This window comes from Leptodactylus fuscus, chromosome 8 (genome assembly GCF_031893055.1).
Source record: "Leptodactylus fuscus isolate aLepFus1 chromosome 8, aLepFus1.hap2, whole genome shotgun sequence".
Lineage (NCBI taxonomy): Eukaryota > Metazoa > Chordata > Amphibia > Anura > Leptodactylidae > Leptodactylus > Leptodactylus fuscus.
In genome coordinates, this window is record NC_134272.1 from 2,303,047 (window position 1) to 2,326,600 (window position 23,554).

The 23,554-nt window shown below is 46.3% G+C and overlaps 1 protein-coding gene across 1 annotated transcript; it reads left to right on the forward strand.

The window, feature by feature from the left end:
• Positions 1-583: 583 nt before the first annotated feature.
• Positions 584-22,105, forward strand: CRYM (crystallin mu). Its single transcript, XM_075285016.1, has 8 exons — positions 584-810; positions 5,329-5,479; positions 8,432-8,494; positions 10,552-10,653; positions 15,356-15,539; positions 16,550-16,671; positions 18,395-18,479; positions 21,770-22,105. Exons 1-8 carry the CDS (start codon positions 644-646, stop codon positions 21,841-21,843), a joined length of 948 nt encoding a protein of 315 aa, XP_075141117.1. The 5' UTR covers positions 584-643; the 3' UTR covers positions 21,844-22,105.
• The last annotated feature ends 1,449 nt before the right edge of the window (positions 22,106-23,554 follow it).

The window sequence follows — 23,554 nt, forward strand, 5'->3', positions numbered from 1 at the left end:
CCATTGGAGACCCCGTCACAGTGATTGCTGGATTTAGTATTAAAATTACCCCATTATAGTGAGTAAGGTCTGATGATGCCCAAGAACAGCGGCGCCAGCACCCGGGGGGGGGGGGGGACCGGACGGACCTGCTTAGTGGTACAGGTCTTAGTTTTGCTGTTTATGGACTTTATTTGTTGTGTCTTTATGTTTTGTCTTATTCTTGTGCTCCCGGCATCTTCCTCCTCCTCTTCCTCCGCCGCCGCTGCCGCTGCTGCTGTAACGCTGTCATTTCTTATTTTAGTGTGATAACTTTGGTTGGTTTTAATGTAATGGCTGATCAGTGCATGTAATAAAGTCTTGTGCTTCTCCCTGCAGGTTGGATGTTTGCAGAGTGTGAATAGTCTTCACTACAAGGTAACTTTAATAACTTATCTTGGCCAGACGTTCCTTCCCCCTCCCGCCATATCACGCAGACCTTACAATGTTCTGGCAGCTGAAGAATTAAAAAGTAACCTGAGAAAAGTTCACCCAACCAGGGCCAGAGGCGTGTCTGGGGGGAGAGGCGTCCCCGGACTTTAAGGAGCTGCTCAGTGGGTCCCAGCTGTGGCCACTTCACATGGTCTGAAGGCTTTGCTGTGACTGTCCCTTTCCCAGTGTCAGGATGAGTGAGGGGCCGGCGCTCCTGGGGGCTGAGATAGTGGAGAAGTACTTGGACTATTCTACTCTGATCCCCTCGCTGGAGAAAGCCCTGGTGAATTATTCCAGAGGGGCAGAAGGAGGCGTCGTGCAGCCCATCCGCACCATTGTGCCTGTGGCGAGGTACAGGGGGTAAGTCTGTTCTTAGTACAATCCTCAGGTCCTCCATTCTTTGTATTACCGCTAATGTGAGAATCGTGAAGGCTAATAAATACCAATAAGGGCTCGTTCACATTTAGGGTTTAAGGAGGACTTTAGCGCTCCTGACACGATGCAGGATGATATTACAGGAATACTTGAATAATTGCTGCAGTATCTTTAGGGACCGTTCACATAGTGCAGTTGGGTTTGGTTAAAACTGCATCAAAAAATAATACATGAAGTTTGGGGGAAGTTTATTAGTTTTCCAGCTGTAACAAAACATTAAATGTAACAATAATAAATTGCCCCAAATACTGCATGTGTTTCTTTGTGATCCAGCCTGCACAGTGTAACTGAGCCCTTAGGTTTCACGCGCACCGCCATGACCAGCAGTATTGTGGCTCTGCGATGTCACTGGTTCTCCATTCATTGTTGTATCCAGGATTGTGGAGGTGCGTACAGCGGGGCGACGTGATTATATCTGACAGACTTCTCTACCAAGTTCCTCTTTACGTTCCGCCATATATGACACACTGATGACAATACATTCTTTCCAACCATCTGAATTTACCTGAACTCTGTAACTATCCTGGCTAATTTGGGCACATTCTGACCCCTATAGGGGGGAATGGTTTACAAGCCCAACTCCCCCCAAAAGTGGGGTGGCATTTGCAAAACCCTACCTAAAACAAGGATTCTGGTTTGCTTGGGGGGGGGGGGGGGGGGCAGGACTTATTTTTCCCATTCCACAGACCGCAGAGTTGGCAAGGCTGAGGATATAATATATAAAATATATGAGGCGACTTCCTACAATAATTAACTATAAGGTAATAAAACTCCCCTGAGTCACTGCCTGTCTATATTAGCTTTGAGTGCTGTGTGCAGAATCTCAGTGTACTTCATACTTACTAATATTTCTGGGATATCTGGAGACTCCTACATAAGGGAGGATTTTGTGCTTGGTCCTCGGGGAGCTCTGCAGCTCTCACATGTTCTGCCAGCACCAGGATTATTTCTGCACCTTCCTTCTCTGGCAGTAGCCTTGGGGCTTCCTGGGATCCCTCTGTGGCTGAAGAGCGGGATCATATGATGCAAGTACATGAATGTTTAGAGTCGTGGCTAGAGATGGGTGAACCTCGCGAAATCCATGGCATCAAAGCATCATGACGTCAACACACCCCACATGATCGCTGAGGCCCAATGAAAGGCCTAAGCAGTGACCCGGGACTGGTGATGTCACCCAAGGGGACAAACCTGAAATTATTCCAGCATCCATAACAAACACAACTTGTTCCGAATTTGTTTACCCATCTCTAGTCATGACCTATATACTAACCTGTTCAAACTCCCCATTCTCTGCCCTCATCTTGGCTTGTAGGGTCATATCTGACGTCTGTATGTGTTTAGGGAAACGGGTGTGTATTCATTTTAGGGTGTTATAAGGGGGGTCTTGTGTTCGATTTGTCAGTCAATTCCAACCCTTGGAGTTGCCCAGAGAGTTCTACTTAAATGTTGGTAGGTATGAGATACAGTGTAATCTGGAGATATACTGGATACCATGGATGTGATACAGAGGTATATAGCAGGCAATCCATTACATCACCTGCACAATGACAGGCGTGCCCTTTACCCAAACCGCTTCCCCATCAGGACAATGATCTGAGACTTCGTTCTACATCACATGTATGATACATGGAGAAAGACGTCTCGATGGGGTCGCTCCCGGCCTGTAACCCTCAGATGTGTAACATGGAGCTGCAGAGAGGAACTGCCTTGGGGACGCTGTAAGCGCTTGTACAGAAGCCATTCCCCAGGGAATTCATCATTAACATGTCTTGGTTCTCCAGGCAGATGGAAGAGCTCATGTCCGGGCTATAGAGACAGCGATTGCGGCTGTGTTGAATTAAGTTCCCCAGAGATACGGCCTTGCCTCCCAATTTTGCCAATAAATATTACATATAATTACATATATACCTAAATACAGTAGATACTTAATAGAAGTCTCATGTATCATTTATAGTTCTATTTATTAGATATAAAAGAGTTGTCCAAGAACCCAAGTGTTTGGACACCAATGACCTATCCACACGATTGGTCATCAGATACAGAACTGTAGGGGAATAATCCCGCTGATCTGACTGTTGGAAACTATATACAGTGTACATAGCCAGTGATATACTGGTTCTGGTGACAGTAACCTATCTATCTGCAGGGCTGGGGTGATATACTGGTTCTGGTGACAGTAACCTATCTATCTGCAGTATTGGGGTGATATGCTGGTTCTGGTGACAGTAACCTATCTATCTGCAGGGCTGGGGTGATATGCTGGTTCTGGTGACACTAACCTATCTATCTGCAGGGCTGGGGTGATATGCTGGTTCTGGTGACAGTAACCTATCTATCTGCAGGGCTGGGGTGATATGCTGGTTCTGGTGACAGTAACCTATCTATCTGCAGGGCTGGGGTGATATGCTGGTTCTGGTGACAGTAACCTATCTATCTGCAGGGCTGGGGGGATATGCTGGGTCTGGTGACAGTAACCTATCTATCTGCAGGGCTGGGGGGATATGCTGGTTCTGGTGACAGTAACCTATCTATCTGCAGGGCTGGGGGGATATGCTGGTTCTGGTGACAGTAACCTATCTATCTACAGGGCTGGGGTGATATGCTGGTTCTGGTGACAGTAACCTATCTATCTGCAGGGCTGGGGTGATATGCTGGTTCTGGTGACAGTAACCTATCTATCTGCAGGGCTGGGGTGATATGCTGGTTCTGGTGACAGTAACCTATCTATCTGCAGGGCTGGGGTGATATGCTGGTTCTGGTGAGAGTAACCTATCTATCTGCAGGACTGGGGTGATATGCTGGGTCTGGTGACAGTAACCTATCTATCTGCAGGGCTGGGGTGATATGCTGGTTCTGGTGACAGTAACCTATCTATCTGCAGGACTGGGGTGATATGCTGGGTCTGGTGACAGTAACCTATCTATCTGCAGGGCTGGGGTGATATGCTGGTTCTGGTGACAGTAACCTATCTATCTGCAGGGCTGGGGTGATATGCTGGTTCTGGTGACAGTAACCTATCTATCTGCAGGGCTGGGGTGATATGCTGGGTCTGGGGACAGTAACCTATCTATCTGCAGGGCTGGGGTGATATGCTGGTTCTGGTGACAGTAACCTATCTATCTGCAGGGCTGGGGTGATATGCTGGGTCTGGGGACAGTAACCTATCTATCTGCAGGGCTGGGGTGATATGCTGGGTCTGGGGACAGTAACCTATCTATCTGCAGGGCTGGGGTGATATGCTGGGTCTGGGGACAGTAACCTATCTATCTGCAGGGCTGGGGTGATATGCTGGGTCTGGTGACAGTAACCTATCTATCTGCAGGGCTGGGGTGATATGCTGGGTCTGGTGACAGTAACCTATCTATCTGCAGGACTGTGGTGATATGCTGGGTCTGGTGACAGTAACCTATCTATCTGCAGGGCTGGGGTGATATGCTGGGTCTGGTGACAGTAACCTTTCTATCTGCAGGGCTGGGGTGATATGCTGGGTCTGGGGACAGTAACCTATCTATCTGCAGGGCTGGGGTGATATGCTGGGTCTGGGGACAGTAACCTATCTATCTGCAGGGCTGGGGTGATATGCTGGTTCTGGTGACAGTAACCTATCTATCTGTAGGGCTGGGGTGATATGCTGGGTCTGGTGACAGTAACCTATCTATCTGCAGGGCTGGGGTGATATGCTGGTGACAGTAACCTATCTATCTGCAGGACTGGGGTGATATGCTGGTTCTGGTGACAGTAACCTATCTATCTGCAGGGCTGGGGTGATATACAGGGTCTGGTGACAGTAACCTATCTATCTGCAGGGCTGGGGTGATATGCTGGTTCTGGTGACAGTAACCTATCTATCTGCTGGGCTGGGGTGATATGCTGGTTCTGGTGACAGTAACCTATCTATCTGCAGGGCTGGGGTGATATGCTGGGTCTGGTGACAGTAACCTATCTATCTGCAGGGCTGGGGTGATATGCTGGGTCTGGGGACAGTAACCTATCTATCTGCAGGGCTGGGGTGATATGCTGGTTCTGGTGACAGTAACCTATCTATCTGCAGGGCTGGGGTGATATGCTGGTACTGGTGACAGTAACCTATCTATCTGCAGGGCTGGGGTGATATGCTGGTTCTGGTGTCAGTAACCTATCTATCTGCAGGACTGGGGTGATATGCTGGTTCTGGTGTCAGTAACCTATCTATCTGCAGGGCTGGGGTGATATGCTGGTTCTGGTGACAGTAACCTATCTATCTGCAGGACTGGGGTGATATGCTGGTGACAGTAAGCTATCTATCTGCAGGACTGGGGTGATATGCTGGTTCTGGTGACAGTAACCTATCTATCTGCAGGGCTGGGGTGATATGCTGGGTCTGGGGACAGTAACCTATCTATCTGCAGGGCTGGGGTGATATGCTGGGTCTGGGGACAGTAACCTATGATTATATGCTGTCAGTTTCTTAGGGGTGATGCCGGCGTACAGCGCAGAGGACGATGCCTTAACAACAAAGCTGGTAACGTTTTATGAGACCAACGCTTCATCTGACATCCCCTCGCACCAGGCGACCGTCCTCTTATTTGAGCCGTCTAATGGGACCCTTAAAGCTGTAAGTACAAGACTCGCTCCGTGACTGCTCCGCTGTACAGAGACTTGGCAGACCTTGTGGTGTTTGTGCAGTCTCCAGCAGGGGGCAGCAGATCTTCTATTTGATCTTATTTCATGTGCTACTGGCAGTCACATGGTTAATATTTGGGGTTTGGGATCTTCTTTCCTTATTCTACTACCATAACAGTCATTTATAGCTTTACTGATATCGCAATTTACTGACGGCTGCAGATGAGCACATAATGTCTGTACAGATCTTCTTCATCTTCAGCCCTTTCTGCTACAATTAGGACTTGGATAAAGAAGCCGCATTTACCTATTATTAAGGCCATTCAGTAGCGGGGACCCCCAGTGTGAGGCGCAGATACAAAGGTTATGTTTGCTTTGGGGGACCCCGCATGGCCGCATATTACATAGACATCCCATTAATCTCACTAGTGATTGTGTAATTCCTCACTCTAGCTGTGGGGGCGCTGCAGCAGAACTGAACAAGTTATAACCCATCACCAGAGATCCCTGCAGATCAGCTCATGAGAAAGGGACCCTTCAGATTGGAAAGCAGAGTCTGGTTGGGAAAGGGAAGCCGAGGAGGGAGGATGATGAGGAAATCTGGAGCCTTGTGAGGGTTAACGGGGGAACCTGAGCTGAGATCCGGCGTCCATTAATCGGCTTTTCTCACAGAAGACACTTATGGCATTCCACAGGATATAAGTAGATGGGGGTGCAACCTCTGGGGTGTCACCTGTCTCCAAAATATCAACTGATTCCCCCGACCCCCCCACCCCACACACACACACACACACACACACACTACTATTATCTCCTGATCCCCCCCCCCCCCACACACACACACACACTACTACCTGCTGGTTGTAGGTGGTCCATGGGGTCTTATTTTCGGGGAAACGGTATTATCTCCTGATCCCCCCCCCCCCCCACTACTATTATTTACTGATCCCCCACCACCACTACTATTATCTGCTGACCCCCCCCCCAGCACTATCCAGCTTCCCGATCCCCACCACTACTATTATCTGCTGACCCCCCCCCCAGCACTATCCAGCTTCCCGACCCCTCCCCCCACTACTGTTATCTGCTGACCCCCCCCCAGCACTATCCAGCTTCCCGACCCCTCCCCCCACTACTGTTATCTGCTGATCCCCCCCAGCACTATCCAGCTTCCCGACCCCTCCCCCCACTACTGTTATCTGCTGATCCCCCCCAGCACTATCCAGCTTCCCGATCCACCACCATACTGTCCCCCAGTAATGACATCCCACCACGGACATGTGACCACTGCCGCCTATTCCTGGCCAGTGACCAGTGTTGGCCGCTGTGTGCCATAGCCATCGGTCATGTCAGGACGGCATCACTAGAGGGCAGACCTGGAGCCCGGGGATCGGTAATGTGAATGTGTCTGTTCTGTAATATTCCAATCCTTCACTTTTGATACTTAATTCCATCTTTCTCTATAATCACCGTAAGTCTCCCAATTCCTTTCTTTATAATCCCCAACATGTTGGATTCTGTTTCTTACATTTGGAGCTTTTATTGAAGCAGTTTTTTTTACAATATAAATAATTTCTTAATGCTTATAGATCTTTTCTTCATGAGTCCTTAGGAGATTTATGAGTCAGCGCCTTTCCCCTACATGCACATATACAAGCCGTGAATATCTATATATTATTAATGAGGCAATGATGTAACAAAGTATCTCATGTCCCCTCGGCTGCGGCTGTGTCCGCCACGTCCTCGCCTCTTCCCGTGTCACCGATGATGTGATGATATTCTAGATGATCGGAGCGGCGGCGTCTCGTCCAGACACTTGCCCTATAATTTCCTTGTAGTGAATGGTAATTCAGGAGGGAATTTTCTTGTGATTTGGGATCTGACAGCTGTCACCTCCGCTGTGCAGAAGGGTCACACTTTTTAGGAAAGTTGGTCATACACGTCCATTATATGCCAGCCTGTAAGAGGGTCGGCAGGGAAATGCAGCGGCTTTTCATCTGTGCAATCGCTCTGCAAAAAACATCCCAAATTGGGTTTCTCTTTGCTGAGCTTCACATGTAGATTTCTCTGCAGTCGCCTCCTTGGTTTTCCATATTTGCATTGCAAAGGTTAAAGTCCAAGGTTTTACCTGCTGTAACAATGGACACCCTAAGGGATTCATCTGCATCTCAAGTGACAGTGTATTGTAGGGGTTTTATATAACATGGGACCCCAACCACTCTGCAAAGTAGCGAGCAACTCTCCGACCTCCATGTAATGCCATGAAAGCTGCTCCTGCTCGGACTCCGTGCCAATGCCGAGCGGTGTAACTCTCAGTGTACGTCCTATAAATGTCCCTGGCCCGATAATCTCAGTCTGTGCTCAACCCCATTAGCCGGGGGACTTTACAGCAATCTACTTCATTATTATGGATTTTACTGTACGGTCAGTGCTGTCTCTTTACTGTACGGTCAGTGCTGTCTCTTTACTGTACGGTCAGTGCTGTCTCTTTACTGTACGGTCAGTGCTGTCTCTTTACTGTACGGTCAGTCCTGTCTCTTTACTGTACGGTCAGTGCTGTCTCTTTACTGTACGGTCAGTGCTGTCTCTTTACTGTACGGTCAGTGCTGTCTCTTTACTGTACGGTCAGTGCTGTCTCTTTACTGTACGGTCAGTCCTGTCTCTTTACTGTACGGTCAGTGCTGTCTCTTTACTGTACGGTCAGTGCTGTCTCTTTACTCTACGGTCAGTGCTGTCTCTTTACTGTACGGTCAGTCCTGTCTCTTTACTGTACGGTCAGTCCTGTCTCTTTACTGTACGGTCAGTGCTGTCTCTTTACTGTACGGTCAGTGCTGTCTCTTTACTGTCAGTCCTGTCTCTTTACTGTACGGTCAGTGCTGTCTCTTTATTGTCAGTGCTGTCTCTACACTATTGTACTTTTGATATCTCATTATTTTGATTTTAGGTCATCGATGGCAAAGTCATCACAGATAAGCGGACAGCGGCAGTGTCAGTGATTGCAACAAAGGTGAGAGCTGAATGTCTCAGTGTACCATCTGCCAAGAATCCTAAAATTATGTAACTAGAAGGGTCTTTGGAAGGTCTTACATCCTATATCTTACAGAAATTTTGCAAAAATCCCAGAGTCCTATAGATGCATGTACACCATAAGGGTCCCAGAGTCCTATAGATACATGTATACCATAAGGGTCCCAGAGCCCTATAGATACATGTACACCATAAGGGTCCCAGAGTCCTATAGATGCATGTACACCATAAGGGTCCCAGAGTCCTATGGATACATGTACACCATAAGGGTCCCAGAGTCCTATAGATACATGTACACCATAAGGGCCCCAGAGTCCTATGGATACATGTACACCATAAGGGTCCCAGAGTCCTATGGATACATGTACACCATAAGGGTCCCAGAGTCCTATGGATACATGTACACCATAAGGGTCCCAAAGTCCTATGGATACATGTACACCATAAGGGTCCCAGAGTCCTATAGATGCATGTACACCATAAGGGTCCCAAAGTCCTATGAATACATGTACACCATAAGGGTCCCAGAGTCCTATAGATGCATGTACACCATAAGGGTCCCAGAGTCCTATAGATACATGTACACCATAAGGGTCCCAGAGTCCTATGGATACATGTACACCATAAGGGTCCCAAAGTCCTATAGATACATGTACACCATAAGGGTCCCAGAGTCCTATAGATACATGTACACCATAAGGGTCCCAGAGTCCTATAGATACATGTACACCATAAGGGTCCCAGAGTCCTATAGATGCATGTACACCATAAGGGCCCCAGAGTCCTATAGATACATGTACACCATAAGGGTCCCAGAGTCCTATAGATACATGTACACCATAAGGGCCCCAGAGTCCTATAGATACATGTACACCATAAGGGCCCCAGAGTCCTATAGATACATGTACACCATGAGGGTCCTGGAGTCCTATAGATACATGTACACCATAAGGGCCCCAGAGTCCTATAGATACATGTACACCATAAGGGCCCCAGAGTCCTATAGATACATGTACACCATAAGGGCCCCAGAGTCCTATAGATGCTTGTACACCATAAGGGTCCCAGAGTCCTATAGATACATGTACACCATGACAACACCTGTCTAATACAGATCCATCACAGTGAGTTAGCTCCGTCTCCTTACAAGGTTGATGGCGAATATTCTTGGGAGCTGGACTGGTGGTCTTGGGGACAAGGCAATTCTCAACACTACAAAACCAAGTAAGGCTACATGTATGTGAGTGTATTTTATGGTATGGACGGCACATGGATGACATCCCGAATATCAGCCTGTACCTCCACAGTCCCATTCACTGATGTCAGTGAGCACCGGCCACATAATAGACATGAGTAGGGCCGGGCCTGAGTCTAGTCCTGGGCTCGTGACCCCATACACAGGGCTGTGATAACATATGGTCTAGTGTATGGGGCCATGGAAATGAATGTGAGAAACATGGCTGGTATACTGGCACAGTCGTGTGTATATCTTATAACATGTGGTGTGTATATATCAGGTACAATTCATGGCTGGTATACTGACACAGTCGTGTGTATATAATATAACATGTGGTGTGTATATATCAGGTACAATTCATGGCTGGTATACTGACACAGTCGTGTGTATATAATATAACATGTGGTGTGTATATATCAGGTACAATTCATGGCTGGTATACTGACACAGTCGTGTGTATATAATATAACATGTGGTGTGTATATATCAGGTACAATTCATGGCTGGTATACTGACACAGTCGTGTGTATATAATATAACATGTGGTGTGTATATATCAGGTACAATTCATGGCTCCGTATACTGACACAGTCGTGTATATATAATATAACATGTGGTGTGTATATATCAGGTACAATTCATGGCTGGTATACTGACACAGTCGTGTGTATATAATATAACATGTGGTGTGTATATTCATGGCTCGTAGACTGCAGACGAGGTTAATTCCTGATCCATACATAGATGTGTTCATATTAAAGGGATTGTTCAGCCTTTGCTTTGATCTGTTTCTCTTGCAGCTGCTGAAACCCTCGCCTGCTGAAGTGCTCTGCATTCTGGGCTCCGGCGCTCAGGCGCACAGTCATTACCGAGCCTTCACCCAGCAGTTCTTATTCAAAGAGGTAAATAAGCGTCGTCCTTAGAACCGGATGAAGCGATGCACATGCATTCACTCCGATAAGAACGGCTCATAGGAAGCACAACAATGCCAAGGAGACGATTCCGAGATTCATTTCTATTACAGTCAAGGATTCAATAAACCAAATGCAAAGAATGTGCACTAAAGGTCATAATGAAGTAAAAACCAAATGGGGCCAAGCGAGGAGCTGGGGGGGAGGGGGTGCTAAGACACCTCTATAGTGATGGCAGTGACTGTCAGAGGCCGAAGGGTTAAAGTCTTTCTGCATTGACTCTTCCAGGGAGAGAAAAGAAATAACGAGTAAGAACCTGGAGGGGAAAGAGTATCCCAGGTACATAAGGCACAAAAATGGGAGGGGGGATAGAGGGGGGGGTACAAGAGAGGAAACCGGCAGCCGCACACATATAAGGAGGGGCACCAGACACAAGATCTTACCTAAGAATTCCACAAGACCCCGGCAGCCGAGTGTGGATTGAGTCCTCCGGGGGCCAAGGATTTGAAGTCAGGAGGGCGGGGTCAGGCAGGAGCAGACAAAGGGGTGTGATTCTGAGCTATGACATTGGCTGCCTCTGATTGGAGCTCTGAATCACACCCCCTGTCTGACCCCACCCACCTGACAGTACAGAGATTAAATAGCACATCAGGCACCAAAACTAACAGCACTTATTGCTCAGGAAAGGCAGGGGCGAGAGAGAAAATCCCAAATGTGCTGGAATTGGAGGGGGCTAGTAAAAAATAGTATTGTTGGAGGTGGTGAAAGGTTCTCTGTAATATCCTTATTGGACAGGTTCCCTGCTGCCAGATGGAGTCAGGGCGGTTAAGTGCATGTTCACACCTCACGCTGATTTTCAGGCAGATTGTTTTCAATATGAGGCAATGCTGAAAAAATAAGCGTCTTCCTGAACCTTGCTGTGGATTCTGTGGCTGGTCCAGCTGTAAAACCCACGACATGAGACGCTCTAGGGACCAGCCCGATGGTTAGAGGACAATTAGCAGGTAAAAGCCACAGGCGAAACCTAAAGCTCAGCTGGGACTTCCATCCATGGGGAGCACAGGGCCGAAAAATGGAGAGGAGTCTGAGATTAAACCTGAAAATCCACTTCACATTCCACCCAATGAATGGCCCATAAGACTATGCTGGGGTAGGGGATGGGTCTGTGTAGTGAGTCCCATAGAGTCAGGTGTAATGATCCTCCATAACTCCTCACCTTCACCCCAACCATGGACGTGCCGCTCTCTTACGAATGTCTTCCTCACCTGTCTCCTTGCTTGTATTCTCAATTAGTTCTGACATCTTGACAGCGATGTTATCAACAACCTTGACAAAATGCTGTAAAATTCTTAAACTGCTGAAGGATTATTTCATTCATTCTAGTGAGGGAGATACAAGTAGTTATATATCTGCCATGTTTATAATCTCCTTCTATTCAGATTGTGAAGCCTTTCAGCTCCTCCTATGAGTGTCACAGTAAAGTTTCTACGTTACAACAGCTAATGGCAGCGTCACCTCTAAGATTGTAATATAGGGAAAAATAATACTGGAAATTGTAAAGAAGGATTATTATGTTATAATGTTTCATTTATTATTGTTATTTATATAGAGAGTATCATTAATCCCATGCTGCTCTGTACTCTGGTGACAGTAACCTATCTATCTGCAGGGCTGGGGTGATATGCTGGTTCTGGTGACAGTAACCTATCTATCTGCAGGGCTGGGGTGATATGCTGGTACTGGTGACAGTAACCTATCTATCTGCAGGGCTGGGGTGATATGCTGGGTCTGGTGACAGTAACCTATCTATCTGCAGGGCTGGGGTGATATGCTGGTTCTGGTGACAGTAACCTATCTATCTGCAGGACTGGGGTGATATGCTGGGTCTGGTGACAGTAACCTATCTATCTGCAGGGCTGGGGTGATATGCTGGTTCTGGTGACAGTAACCTATCTATCTGCAGGGCTGGGGTGATATGCTGGTACTGGTGACAGTAACCTATCTATCTGCAGGGCTGGGGTGATATGCTGGGTCTGGTGACAGTAACCTATCTATCTGCAGGGCTGGGGTGATATGCTGGTTCTGGTGACAGTAACCTATCTATCTGCAGGGCTGGGGTGATATACTGGGTCTGGTGACAGTAACCTATCTATCTGCAGCGCTGGGGTGATATGCTGGGTCTGGTGACAGTAACCTATCTATCTGCAGGGCTGGGGTGATATACTGGGTCTGGTGACAGTAACCTATCTATCTGCAGCGCTGGGGTGATATGCTGGTACTGGTGACAGTAACCTATCTATCTGCAGAGCTGGGGTGATATACTGGGTCTGGTGACAGTAACCTATCTATCTGCAGGACTGGGGTGATATGCTGGTTCTGGTGACAGTAACCTATCTATCTACAGGGCTGGGATGATATGCTGGGTCTGGTGACAGTAACCTATCTATCTGCAGGACTGGGGTGATATGCTGGGTCTGGTGACAGTAACCTATCTATCTGCAGCGCTGGGGTGATATGCTGGTTCTGGTGACAGTAACCTATCTATCTGCAGGGCTGGGGTGATATACTGGTACTGGTGTCAGTAACCTATCTATCTGCAGGGCTGGGGTGATATGCTGGTTCTGGTGACAGTAACCTATCTATCTGCAGGACTGGGGTGATATGCTGGGTCTGGTGACAGTAACCTATCTATCTGCAGGGCTGGGGTGATATGCTGGTTCTGGTGACAGTAACCTATCTATCTGCAGGGCTGGGGTGATATGCTGGTTCTGGTGACAGTAACCTATCTATCTGCAGCGCTGGGGTGATATGCTGGTACTGGTGACAGTAACCTATCTATCTGCAGAGCTGGGGTGATATACTGGGTCTGGTGACAGTAACCTATCTATCTGCAGGACTGGGGTGATATGCTGGTTCTGGTGACAGTAACCTATCTATCTGCAGGGCTGGGATGATATGCTGGGTCTGGTGACAGTAACCTATCTATCTGCAGGACTGGGGTGATATGCTGGGTCTGGTGACAGTAACCTATCTATCTGCAGCGCTGGGGTGATATGCTGGTTCTGGTGACAGTAACCTATCTATCTGCAGGGCTGGGGTGATATACTGGTACTGGTGTCAGTAACCTATCTATCTGCAGGGCTGGGGTGATATGCTGGTTCTGGTGACAGTAACCTATCTATCTGCAGGACTGGGGTGATATGCTGGGTCTGGTGACAGTAACCTATCTATCTGCAGGGCTGGGGTGATATGCTGGTACTGCTGACAGTAACCTATCTATCTGCAGGACTGCGGTGATATGCTGGTTCTGGTGACAGTAACCTATCTATCTGCAGGGCTGGGGTGATATGCTGGTTCTGGTGACAGTAACCTATCTATCTGCAGGGCTGGGGTGATATGCTGGTTCTGGTGACAGTAACCTATCTATCTGCAGGGCTGGGGTGATATGCTGGGTCTGGTGACAGTAACCTATCTATCTGCAGGGCTGGGGTGATATGCTGGTACTGCTGACAGTAACCTATCTATCTGCAGGACTGGGGTGATATGCTGGTTCTGGTGACAGTAACCTATCTATCTGCAGGGCTGGGGTGATATGCTTGGTCTGGTGACAGTAACCTATCTATCTGCAGGGCTGGGGTGATATGCTGGTTCTGGTGACAGTAACCTATCTATCTGCAGGGCTGGGGTGATATGCTGGTTCTGGTGACAGTAACCTATCTATCTGTAGGGCTGATGTGATATGCTGGTTCTGGTGACAGTAACCTATCTGCAGGGCTGGGGTGATATGCTGGTTCTGGTGACAGTAACCTATCTATCTGCAGGGCTGGGGTGATATGCTTGGTCTGGTGACAGTAACCTATCTATCTGCAGGGCTGGGGTGATATGCTGGTTCTGGTGACAGTAACCTATCTATCTGCAGGGCTGGGGTGATATGCTTGGTCTGGTGACAGTAACCTATCTATCTGCAGGGCTGGGGTGATATGCTGGTTCTGGTGACAGTAACCTATCTATCTGCAGGGCTGGGGTGATATGCTGGTTCTGGTGACAGTAACCTATCTATCTGTAGGGCTGATGTGATATGCTGGTTCTGGTGACAGTAACCTATCTATCTGCAGGGCTGGGGTGATATGCTGGTTCTGGTGACAGTAACCTATCTATCTGCAGGGCTGGGGTGATGTGCTGGTTCTGGTGACAGTAACCTATCTATCTGCAGGACTGGGGTGATATGCTGGTTCTGGTGACAGTAACCTATCTATCTGCAGGGCTGGGGTGATATGCTGGGTCTGGTGACAGTAACCTATCTATCTGCAGGGCTGGGGTGATATGCTGGGTCTGGTGACAGTAACCTATCTATCTGCAGGGCTGGGGTGATATGCTGGGTCTGGTGACAGTAACCTATCTATCTGCAGGACTGGGGTGATATGCTGGTTCTGGTGACAGTAACCTATCTATCTGCAGGGCTGGGGTGATATGCTGGGTCTGGTGACAGTAACCTATCTATCTGCAGGACTGGGGTGATATGCTGGTTCTGGTGACAGTAACCTATCTATCTGCAGTGCTGGGGTGATACGCTGTTTCTGGTAATACTAGCCTAACCTATCTATCTTTGCTTCTGTAGTGATAAGAATCTTCTCCCAGGATCCTTTTCCTTTCCTTACATTTGCTGCCTATGGTATATTTCTTCCCCTTATAGATCCGGATCTGGAGCCGCACAAGGGAAAACGCTGAAAAATTTGCTAAAGCCGTGGAAGGAAATGTTCGTGTTTGTTCTACAGCCAGAGAAGCAGTGACTGATGCCGACGTCATTATCACCGCGACCATGTCCACGGAGCCCGTCCTATTTGGGGATTGGGTCAGGCCGGGCGCACATATAAACGGTACTATAGTGTTAGAGTTAAGTCCTCCATCTTTGTATTTTGGCAGCCATCTTGTACTCTTTCACATATAAACTGTATAAGTATGTATTTTTCTGCTTAAGTCAAGGAGGCCCCTTGTTAGACTTTAAGGAATGTGATAATGAACGTTAATGCATAGGTTGCTAATCCTTATCTCTCAAGGGCCTCATTTTGAGAAGATGCAGCTGACTTTGTATATCTCTTACCTCCTTTACATGATGTATGGACACATAACCAACAAAAGTATTAATCTTATGGTATCTGGGCACTCTGTCATATTTTATGGTTTATTAAGGTCACTTAGAGTGTGTACAGACACAGAATCTATGTAGCTCATTGTTAATTAAGTTGGAACATGTCATCTTATCTCTTTTGCCATGATATATACATATAGACAGTCTGGGATGTTAGCTCACACATAAGTATTTTGAATCCTTTTTTGTTTCATGGGAAAGTCCATCCCAGTGTGGAAGCTATAATGAGATGCAGATTATAATGAGCCTCAGCCAATAGTCATGTGCCAGGCTTATCTTATATCTCTATGACCAATCATGTTATACTAATTAGAATAGCCAAGCCAGCTCTTTGTCTGTAATGTATTTAAACTACCTTTTTCTTACAATAAAATTAGAATTCACTTGGTACACCATCAGCTGTGTGCGTGTGTCTTCTGCAGGCCTGCGATCTAATCTCTAATTAGGACCTCTACAACATACGGAGGGATCCATTGATGTCCCTATCAATAGTAATGTGCTCGTGCAGGTTCTTATGTTTGTGAGTTAGTGAATGTGGAAGCGATGTAAGATCACTTGTGTGTGACCTGCCGGATGATGAGATTGGTGCGGTTCTACCTCTAGAGCGATGTGCTGCAGACTTCATTATAGCCGGAGCCTGCAGGCGAGTCCATGGCACCGGGGTTACGGGAGAATTCGATGTTTTTTATCATTGTCCTGTCCTATTGGTGGCTGTAATAAGAAAACCTTCTGTTGCAGCGCTCGGGGCTTGTCGGCCGGACTGGAGGGAACTGGATGATACAATCATGAAGAATTGTGTGCTGTATGTGGACACCAGGGAGGCCAGCGAGAAGGAGTCTGGGGATATTGTCTTATCTGGGGTGAGATGATCTGCAGAGAGATCTGTCAGTATGTATTAGTCTGCAGCTTACATGGCAGGCAGCTTTTCTACCACACTAGTCTCATGTATACAGCTGGATGATGGTTCTGTGTGTACAGGGTCATAGAGGTGAATTCGGCTTCACTAGGTTTTATATGTAGTATGTTCTAGAACACGGTATATTACATAGGTCAGGTATTGTAAAGGTTCTGGAGGAGAATCTGTGCGGCATACAACACTCAGCAGTGCACCATATGTGACATACCTAAGATGTAGGCAGACCGCACAATACTCCGGGGCCTGTGCTGGGGAGGGGGCCTGGTAGTAAATACGTCCTGAGACCTCCAACATAGATCCACCATATATTCTTACACTAGGGGTAGATGAGGTCCTTGTGTTTGCTGCCACCTTGTCCTGAGCTCAACCTAGTGGTGACAATGGTAAGAAAAGCAGGGAGTTCCTGGCGCTCGTGTAGAGAATAGTCAGGGTATCTATGGCATTTATGTACATACATCGTGTAATATAACTTGAGCGCCAGACGCCATTTTTATAAAGCAACAGAGGAGTTACCAAATGTGGAGAGCGAGGATTTTATCCAAAAAATTCCAGGAATAAAAAATTACAGTAATAAAGAAAATCCGTGGAGGAAAGGGTCTGTGATGTGTGCGCCCCCGGTGACTCTCATAAGGCGTCCTGTCCTGACCGCTCAGTAATGTACATATGGCCGTACTGGATATCATCTCTCTGATCAGCTGAATTGGTAACGTATCACGTAACGTAACGTATGTCAGTGATGTCACTGGTCCCTGTCCATGGATTGGTCTCAGCAGTCCTGTGACCCTCTCCGCTTACAGCACAGTGAGCCCCGGCATGGGAGGGAAAGGGGACCAGGACAAACAAAGGGGTGACGGACCTGGACAAACCCTTTAATGAAACCTTTAGACTTACTGTCTGATTACCAGACACATTATTATAATATTCCAGATATTTGGGCTAGCTGGCAACTGCAAAGGCCACCTAAGCATCTGCAAGTAGCCTCCTCCCCACCTAAACTGCATCACTCTAGTCCTTGGGTTATGTCAAGTATCACACCTATGGAACTAACCTGCAATAACAGACACAGCCTGTGGTCAAGAGTGGCGCTGTTTGTATAGGCAGCAGGCCCTTGCAGACCATCCCTTTAAGAGATAGGCAGGTTATATAGGGTTGTGCTTTTAAAAGATGATATTTTGCTCTATTTCTAGATGTAATTTCCAAATTAGGAGAAATTCCTCTAATGCTGAAGCTCTTTATTTCCAGATTTCACAGTTCTATGGGAAATCCATCAGAAATAATCTTATTCCTAGTAAGACGTTGCCTTTGGCAGAGAAGAGCAGCTTTGTACTTGATCCCGCTCATTGCTTTGTAGGATTTGTCTGCTGATTTCCATCTCCGCGCTGCGGTTTCTGACGTTATTGTGTCGCGAGTGTCGGAGTTTATGAATAAGCTATGGAGAGCGTAGACTCAGGATTTATACAAATCTGCAGCTGTATATAAGGGAGTGAAGGTATATAGGCCACCGGAGCAAACCATGGCAGTCACAGCGGGTAACAAGGCCACGATTTACAGCACATGTGGCCCCTCCGGACAGGGCGCACCCCAAAGACATCTGCAGTTTTCTATCGATGACATAAAAATTCTTCTTCTTGTATTTTTTGTAATGTTTTCCCTCTTTTGTCATTTAGGCGTCTATTTTTGGTGAAATTGGAGAAATTCTGAAGGGAACAAAACCGGCTCTTGCAGATAAGACCACCGTATTTAAGTCAGTAGGTAAGAAACTAATACGGGGAGAAGAAAGGTGTCAGAAATGCCGAAAATTGAGCAAATTGCAACAAACTAACCAGAATGTTACACATGATGTATCGAATATTTAGTATCTCACTGGGCGTGTTACTACTTTGTATCTTCCTTAAGGATGTAGCCGAGGTATCCAGAACGCCTGCACTTGGTTAAGCTGCTGCAGCCGGATGTTGTCACAGAAGACAATGAAAAGTCATTGGTAATAAATGTCTGGATGACTTTTCATTGGTTTCTGACTTGTCTGATCACATCTCAGGCTACACCAGTGTAAGCAATGGCAGAAGGTGCGGTTATCTCTGCTACATCCGTGTACAGCGATATTCGGATCATACACATTTATTTATGGGCCAGGCCAGTACGATGAGCTTCATCTGCATTATAATATCCCATCAGTCTGCTATTCATCGGCATTGGCTGTATATCCCCATTCAACTGAAGCTGAACTGTAATACTAACAAAGCCCATGTACTGAGGGGGCGCTAATAGGTAACAAACCTGCAACCAGATCACTACACAAACTGCAGACTACACATCAGCAAGGCTCAGGCTGCTCGATTCACTGGATGAATAACCGACGTGGCCCTAATGTAAGAACTGTAAGGGGCCCCTCTAGCTACCCTCTGCCATTTAGAGTAATGGTGTCTGATGTGTCAGCCTTGGGGGTCAGAGTCGCCCTGCGCACCCACTATAACTATTCTCCTTATAAACACATGTATAATTTTAGGATCATTGTGGTAGGTCTCCCTAGATAAGTTCCTATTGCATCATAAGGTGAATGTTACATATAACACAGACAAAGGAAAAGGATTTATGGTGTCAGTGTGGGATTAAAGCTGCAGGATCCAACACTCCTAGATAGATCTGATGGGTCTGTATCACATGGAGCTTACGCTAGATAAAGGGGAACCTTCACCCCAAAATGCGTTGTGTGTGGATTCCAGTAAGGATCACTTCTTGGAGTCTTGGGGTAAGTGCGGATCCTTTCTTCTTTCTTTGGTTGCTGTTCTGTGGTCCTGTCACTTCTGTCTGTGACTGATGATTCTGGGAACGTTCTTTGTGTTCGGATCGGACTGGTTTTTATGTAAGATTATTGCTTTGTGCCTCCGTTCCATTGTTCTCTCCTGTCTTACCACTGTCTTGGGTCAGTATGACCAGGTAATACAACGCTGCTACATAAGTGAAAGTTTCATCACGTTGTGGTGAGATCCGCCAGACGCCGCCCTGTAATGTCGCGCATCGTTCTCTTCCCCTTCCATTAGCTTTGCAGGAATTTAGTAAAGTCTTTCAGATTCTGCATTAAGCATATTGCACATTAGCAGCCCCTGAAATACACATCAGCGACTTCCCCTTTTATTCTACTGCTTGGCTAAACCGATTCCAGTGCGCGGCGCCTTGCGCTCCACCCGCAGTAATGGATTTCTAGGCCACAGTGTCACTGAATGTCGGGAAATAGTTGGCTCCGCACTTTCCTTAAGATGGATGAAAGTGTTCAGGTGTTCTTAAGCACACGGGGAGGCTAAATAAACCATCACCCCAGGTTACTAACATCTCAGGACAATGACATTACAGAGGAGTGAAAATGGCCGCAGGGGGGAACTTACCATAAAGCAGAAGACGTTAGTAATAGAAGTCTGTACATTGTAGAGAGATCGGACCTGACCCTACAATAAAACTGTAAGACAGAAAAGCCTCCTCTGACCCGTCTACCACCCCATGATGCTTACTGACATGCTTATCTCCTCTATTACATATATGTGCAGTGGGGTGCAAAAGTTTTAGGCCAGTATGGGGGGGGGGGGATGCTGCGCAGTAAGAATGCTTTCAGAAATAGAAGGGTTAATAGTTTGTTTGTCAATAAAAAAAATGAAGTAAATTAGGAAAATAGAAACGTTAATTTTTGGTGTCACCTTTGCCCTGTGGAGGAGGAGTCCTGGGAGTGATGACCCAGCCCTGATCTCCTCCAAGATGGCGGCGGAAACAACCTCCCCGCCCAGCTCTGCCAAAAACTGTCTGCAAGTGCTGAGAAGAGGGCAAAGGTCACACCAAATATTGATGAGATTTACGTTTCTATTTTCTTCAGTCACTAGTTCTGTCCATTGGCAAATATAAACTATTAACCCTTCTATTTGTGAAAGTATTCTTACTTTGTAGCATTTTTCTGCCTAAAACTTTTGCACAGTCTTGTACATCATAAGGTGAGGGAGAGACTCCTGCTTGGGACCCTCTATGAGTCAGAGCAGAAAGCAAACGCTGCTGTGTAGACCCCCGTGGTGGACTCTGGTCACACTTGTGTTTTGTGCTTATCTGTTACAGTCGGTTTTCCGCACACTTGTGTGATGTTTCTTCTGTTGTTCCCCTCAATACAAAGCCGAGAGTTTTGTTACAATTCCGGGGGGCGCTATAGGAAGGAGCGGGGCAGGGTGCTGCCAGCATGGTCATGGTGATGTTATAAATGGGGGCGACTCTGGAGGGGTGAGCTACAGCACAAGGAGGTTGTCTCTTTGGTTCCTATAAGGTCAGGCTGAGCCCCACGCTCTAGGAGGAGACACATTCGTGAAACATCTCGTGACATTTTCATGTATCCAAAGTGGAAAACGTTCTCAGATAAAAAGCGCTGACATTCAGAAGACATTTTATTACATGACCCCAAACTGACACCTGAGCAGTAACGCCCGGTGAGGTCGGATCATCTTTCCTTCTGCTTTGTGCCCGGCCGTCCCACCAACACTTAAGCTGTGAGCGCCGGCGTGTTTGGGTCCCCGACATTCAGGAGGGTCGTGATCTCTGTGCAGACAACTAATTAGAAATATGTCTGGTAAACGAGACCCCCCCCACAGAGTCATGAGCCCACCAGAGTACAGGAGGATCCAGGGCCGAGGTCAGGAGGAAGATAAACCAATACTATCCTGAATGTATATTACTATATTCTAGGCTGTATATTACTATGCTGCGATATTATTATATTACTATATCATTGATCTGTATATTACTATGTCGCGGGCAGGGCCGTCTACCCCACTGTGCCAGTCGGTCACTGTTAGTATTATATCTACCTGTATATTCTGTGTATTGTATGTAACCCCCAAATGTAAAGCACCATGGAATTAATGGTGCTATATAAATAAACAATAATAATGTTGCGATATTATTAGATTACTATATTATTGGTCTGTATATTACTATGTTGCGATATTATTATATTACCATATTACTGTATTACTAGACGTCTTATGATGGTTCCTTCTCACATCTCATTCCAGGCATGGCCATTGAAGACACCGTCTCAGCAAAACTCGTCTACGACTCCTGGATATCAAGTAAAGGAAGTAAATGAGCGTTAATGTTCCTCGGTTCTCGGGGTCTTTGTGATCCGTTTCCTATCAGCAGTTTTTACTATTTCTTATGGTTCTTATCACTGACTCCTCTTATTCTACTTCAGCTTTTCCACATCATTGATCTTCTGTTACTGAATAGCTGAATTCTGAGGGTAAATCTTACAGCAACATCTTATCTTAGTTTTTAAGAAAAACCCTTTATAATACTAATGTGCCAACAGCGCGAATACACTAAATATATGTCCGTATCTCTGTATCTCTGAGCAATAAACTAGACGTCCTCTGTTACATAATGGTTGTCGGTGAATGTAAATCCTGTGGATTATTTTCTCTGTCCAGTCGCCCAGTTTGTATATAAGTACATAGGTATATAGGTATATACAGACACTTCCCTTCTTCCTCCTCTTCCCACAAACTTCTTCTTATTGTCTGGTCTGTTATAGGGACATTATACGAGTTATAGTGAAGGGAGTTTTATCTTTGGGCTGTATATGTGAGTTATTATCTCCTGTCTGATCCTTAGCTGTCTCATGTGACTAGAAATAAGACTGCAAGAGACACCGCAAAGTAATAGACTGTCTACACATAAGGCTGTGCCAGGTAGAGAGTCTTATTGCTGGTCACATGACACAGCTAAGGACAAGAAGAGACTGGATATCACACATATCACACAGATACAGCCATTGTATAAGATTATCTGCACTATAAATGACACCATGTATCAAAAAGATCTATATGTGCTAGAGCTGTGTATGTGCTAGATCTATATGTGCTAGAGCTGTGTATGTGCTAGATCTATATGTGCTAGAGCTGTGTATGTGCTAGATCTATATGTGCTAGAGCTGTGTATGTGCTAGATCTATATGTGCTATAGCTGTGTATGTGCTAGATCTATATGTGCTATAGCTGTGTATGTGCTAGATCTATATGTGCTAGAGCTGTGTATGTGCTAGATCTATGTGTGCTAGAGCTGTGTATGTGCTAGATCTATATGTGCTAGAGCTGTGTATGTGCTAGATCTATATGTGCTAGAGCTGTGTATGTGCTAGATCTATATGTGCTAGAGCTGTGTATGTGCTAGATCTATATGTGCTATAGCTGTGTATGTGCTAGATCTATATGTGCTAGAGCTGTGTATGTGCTAGATCTATATGTGCTATAGCAGTGCACGTGTATGTGCTAGATCTATATGTGCTATAGCTCTGCACTTGGGACTTCTGCACCTACTTAGCACTCAGACTTCCTTTTACAGGGTTTTGTTCATGTCCGTGTCTTCAGTAAGCCATAGACTTCATCTATATAATAGTGTATTAATGCCGCGTCTCATGCCCAGTGTTTATTAATGATCTGACTGATGCTACATTACACCTGAATATTTATTGTTGACATTGTTGCAATTTCCTGCTAAAACTAATCAGATTAAAACTCATTAGCAAATGCATGTGCAAACCTGGAACAATCCTGAATATGGTGGCCAAGGGGGAGATGACGGGAGATGAGCGGTGTCTACCATAGGAGGCTTCACGTTATAATTACAATATGTGCAAAGGCCGATAAATGGAAATGACAGAAGAAGAAAATAAAATCTAGAGAAACCTCCAGAGGAAGAAGAGAAAGGAAGGGAAGACAAGATAAGATCATATTTCTGTGATGGATTTCCAGGTTTCTAATCTAACCATCCTCTTTGAGAAGACCAAACCCAAAGAGCTC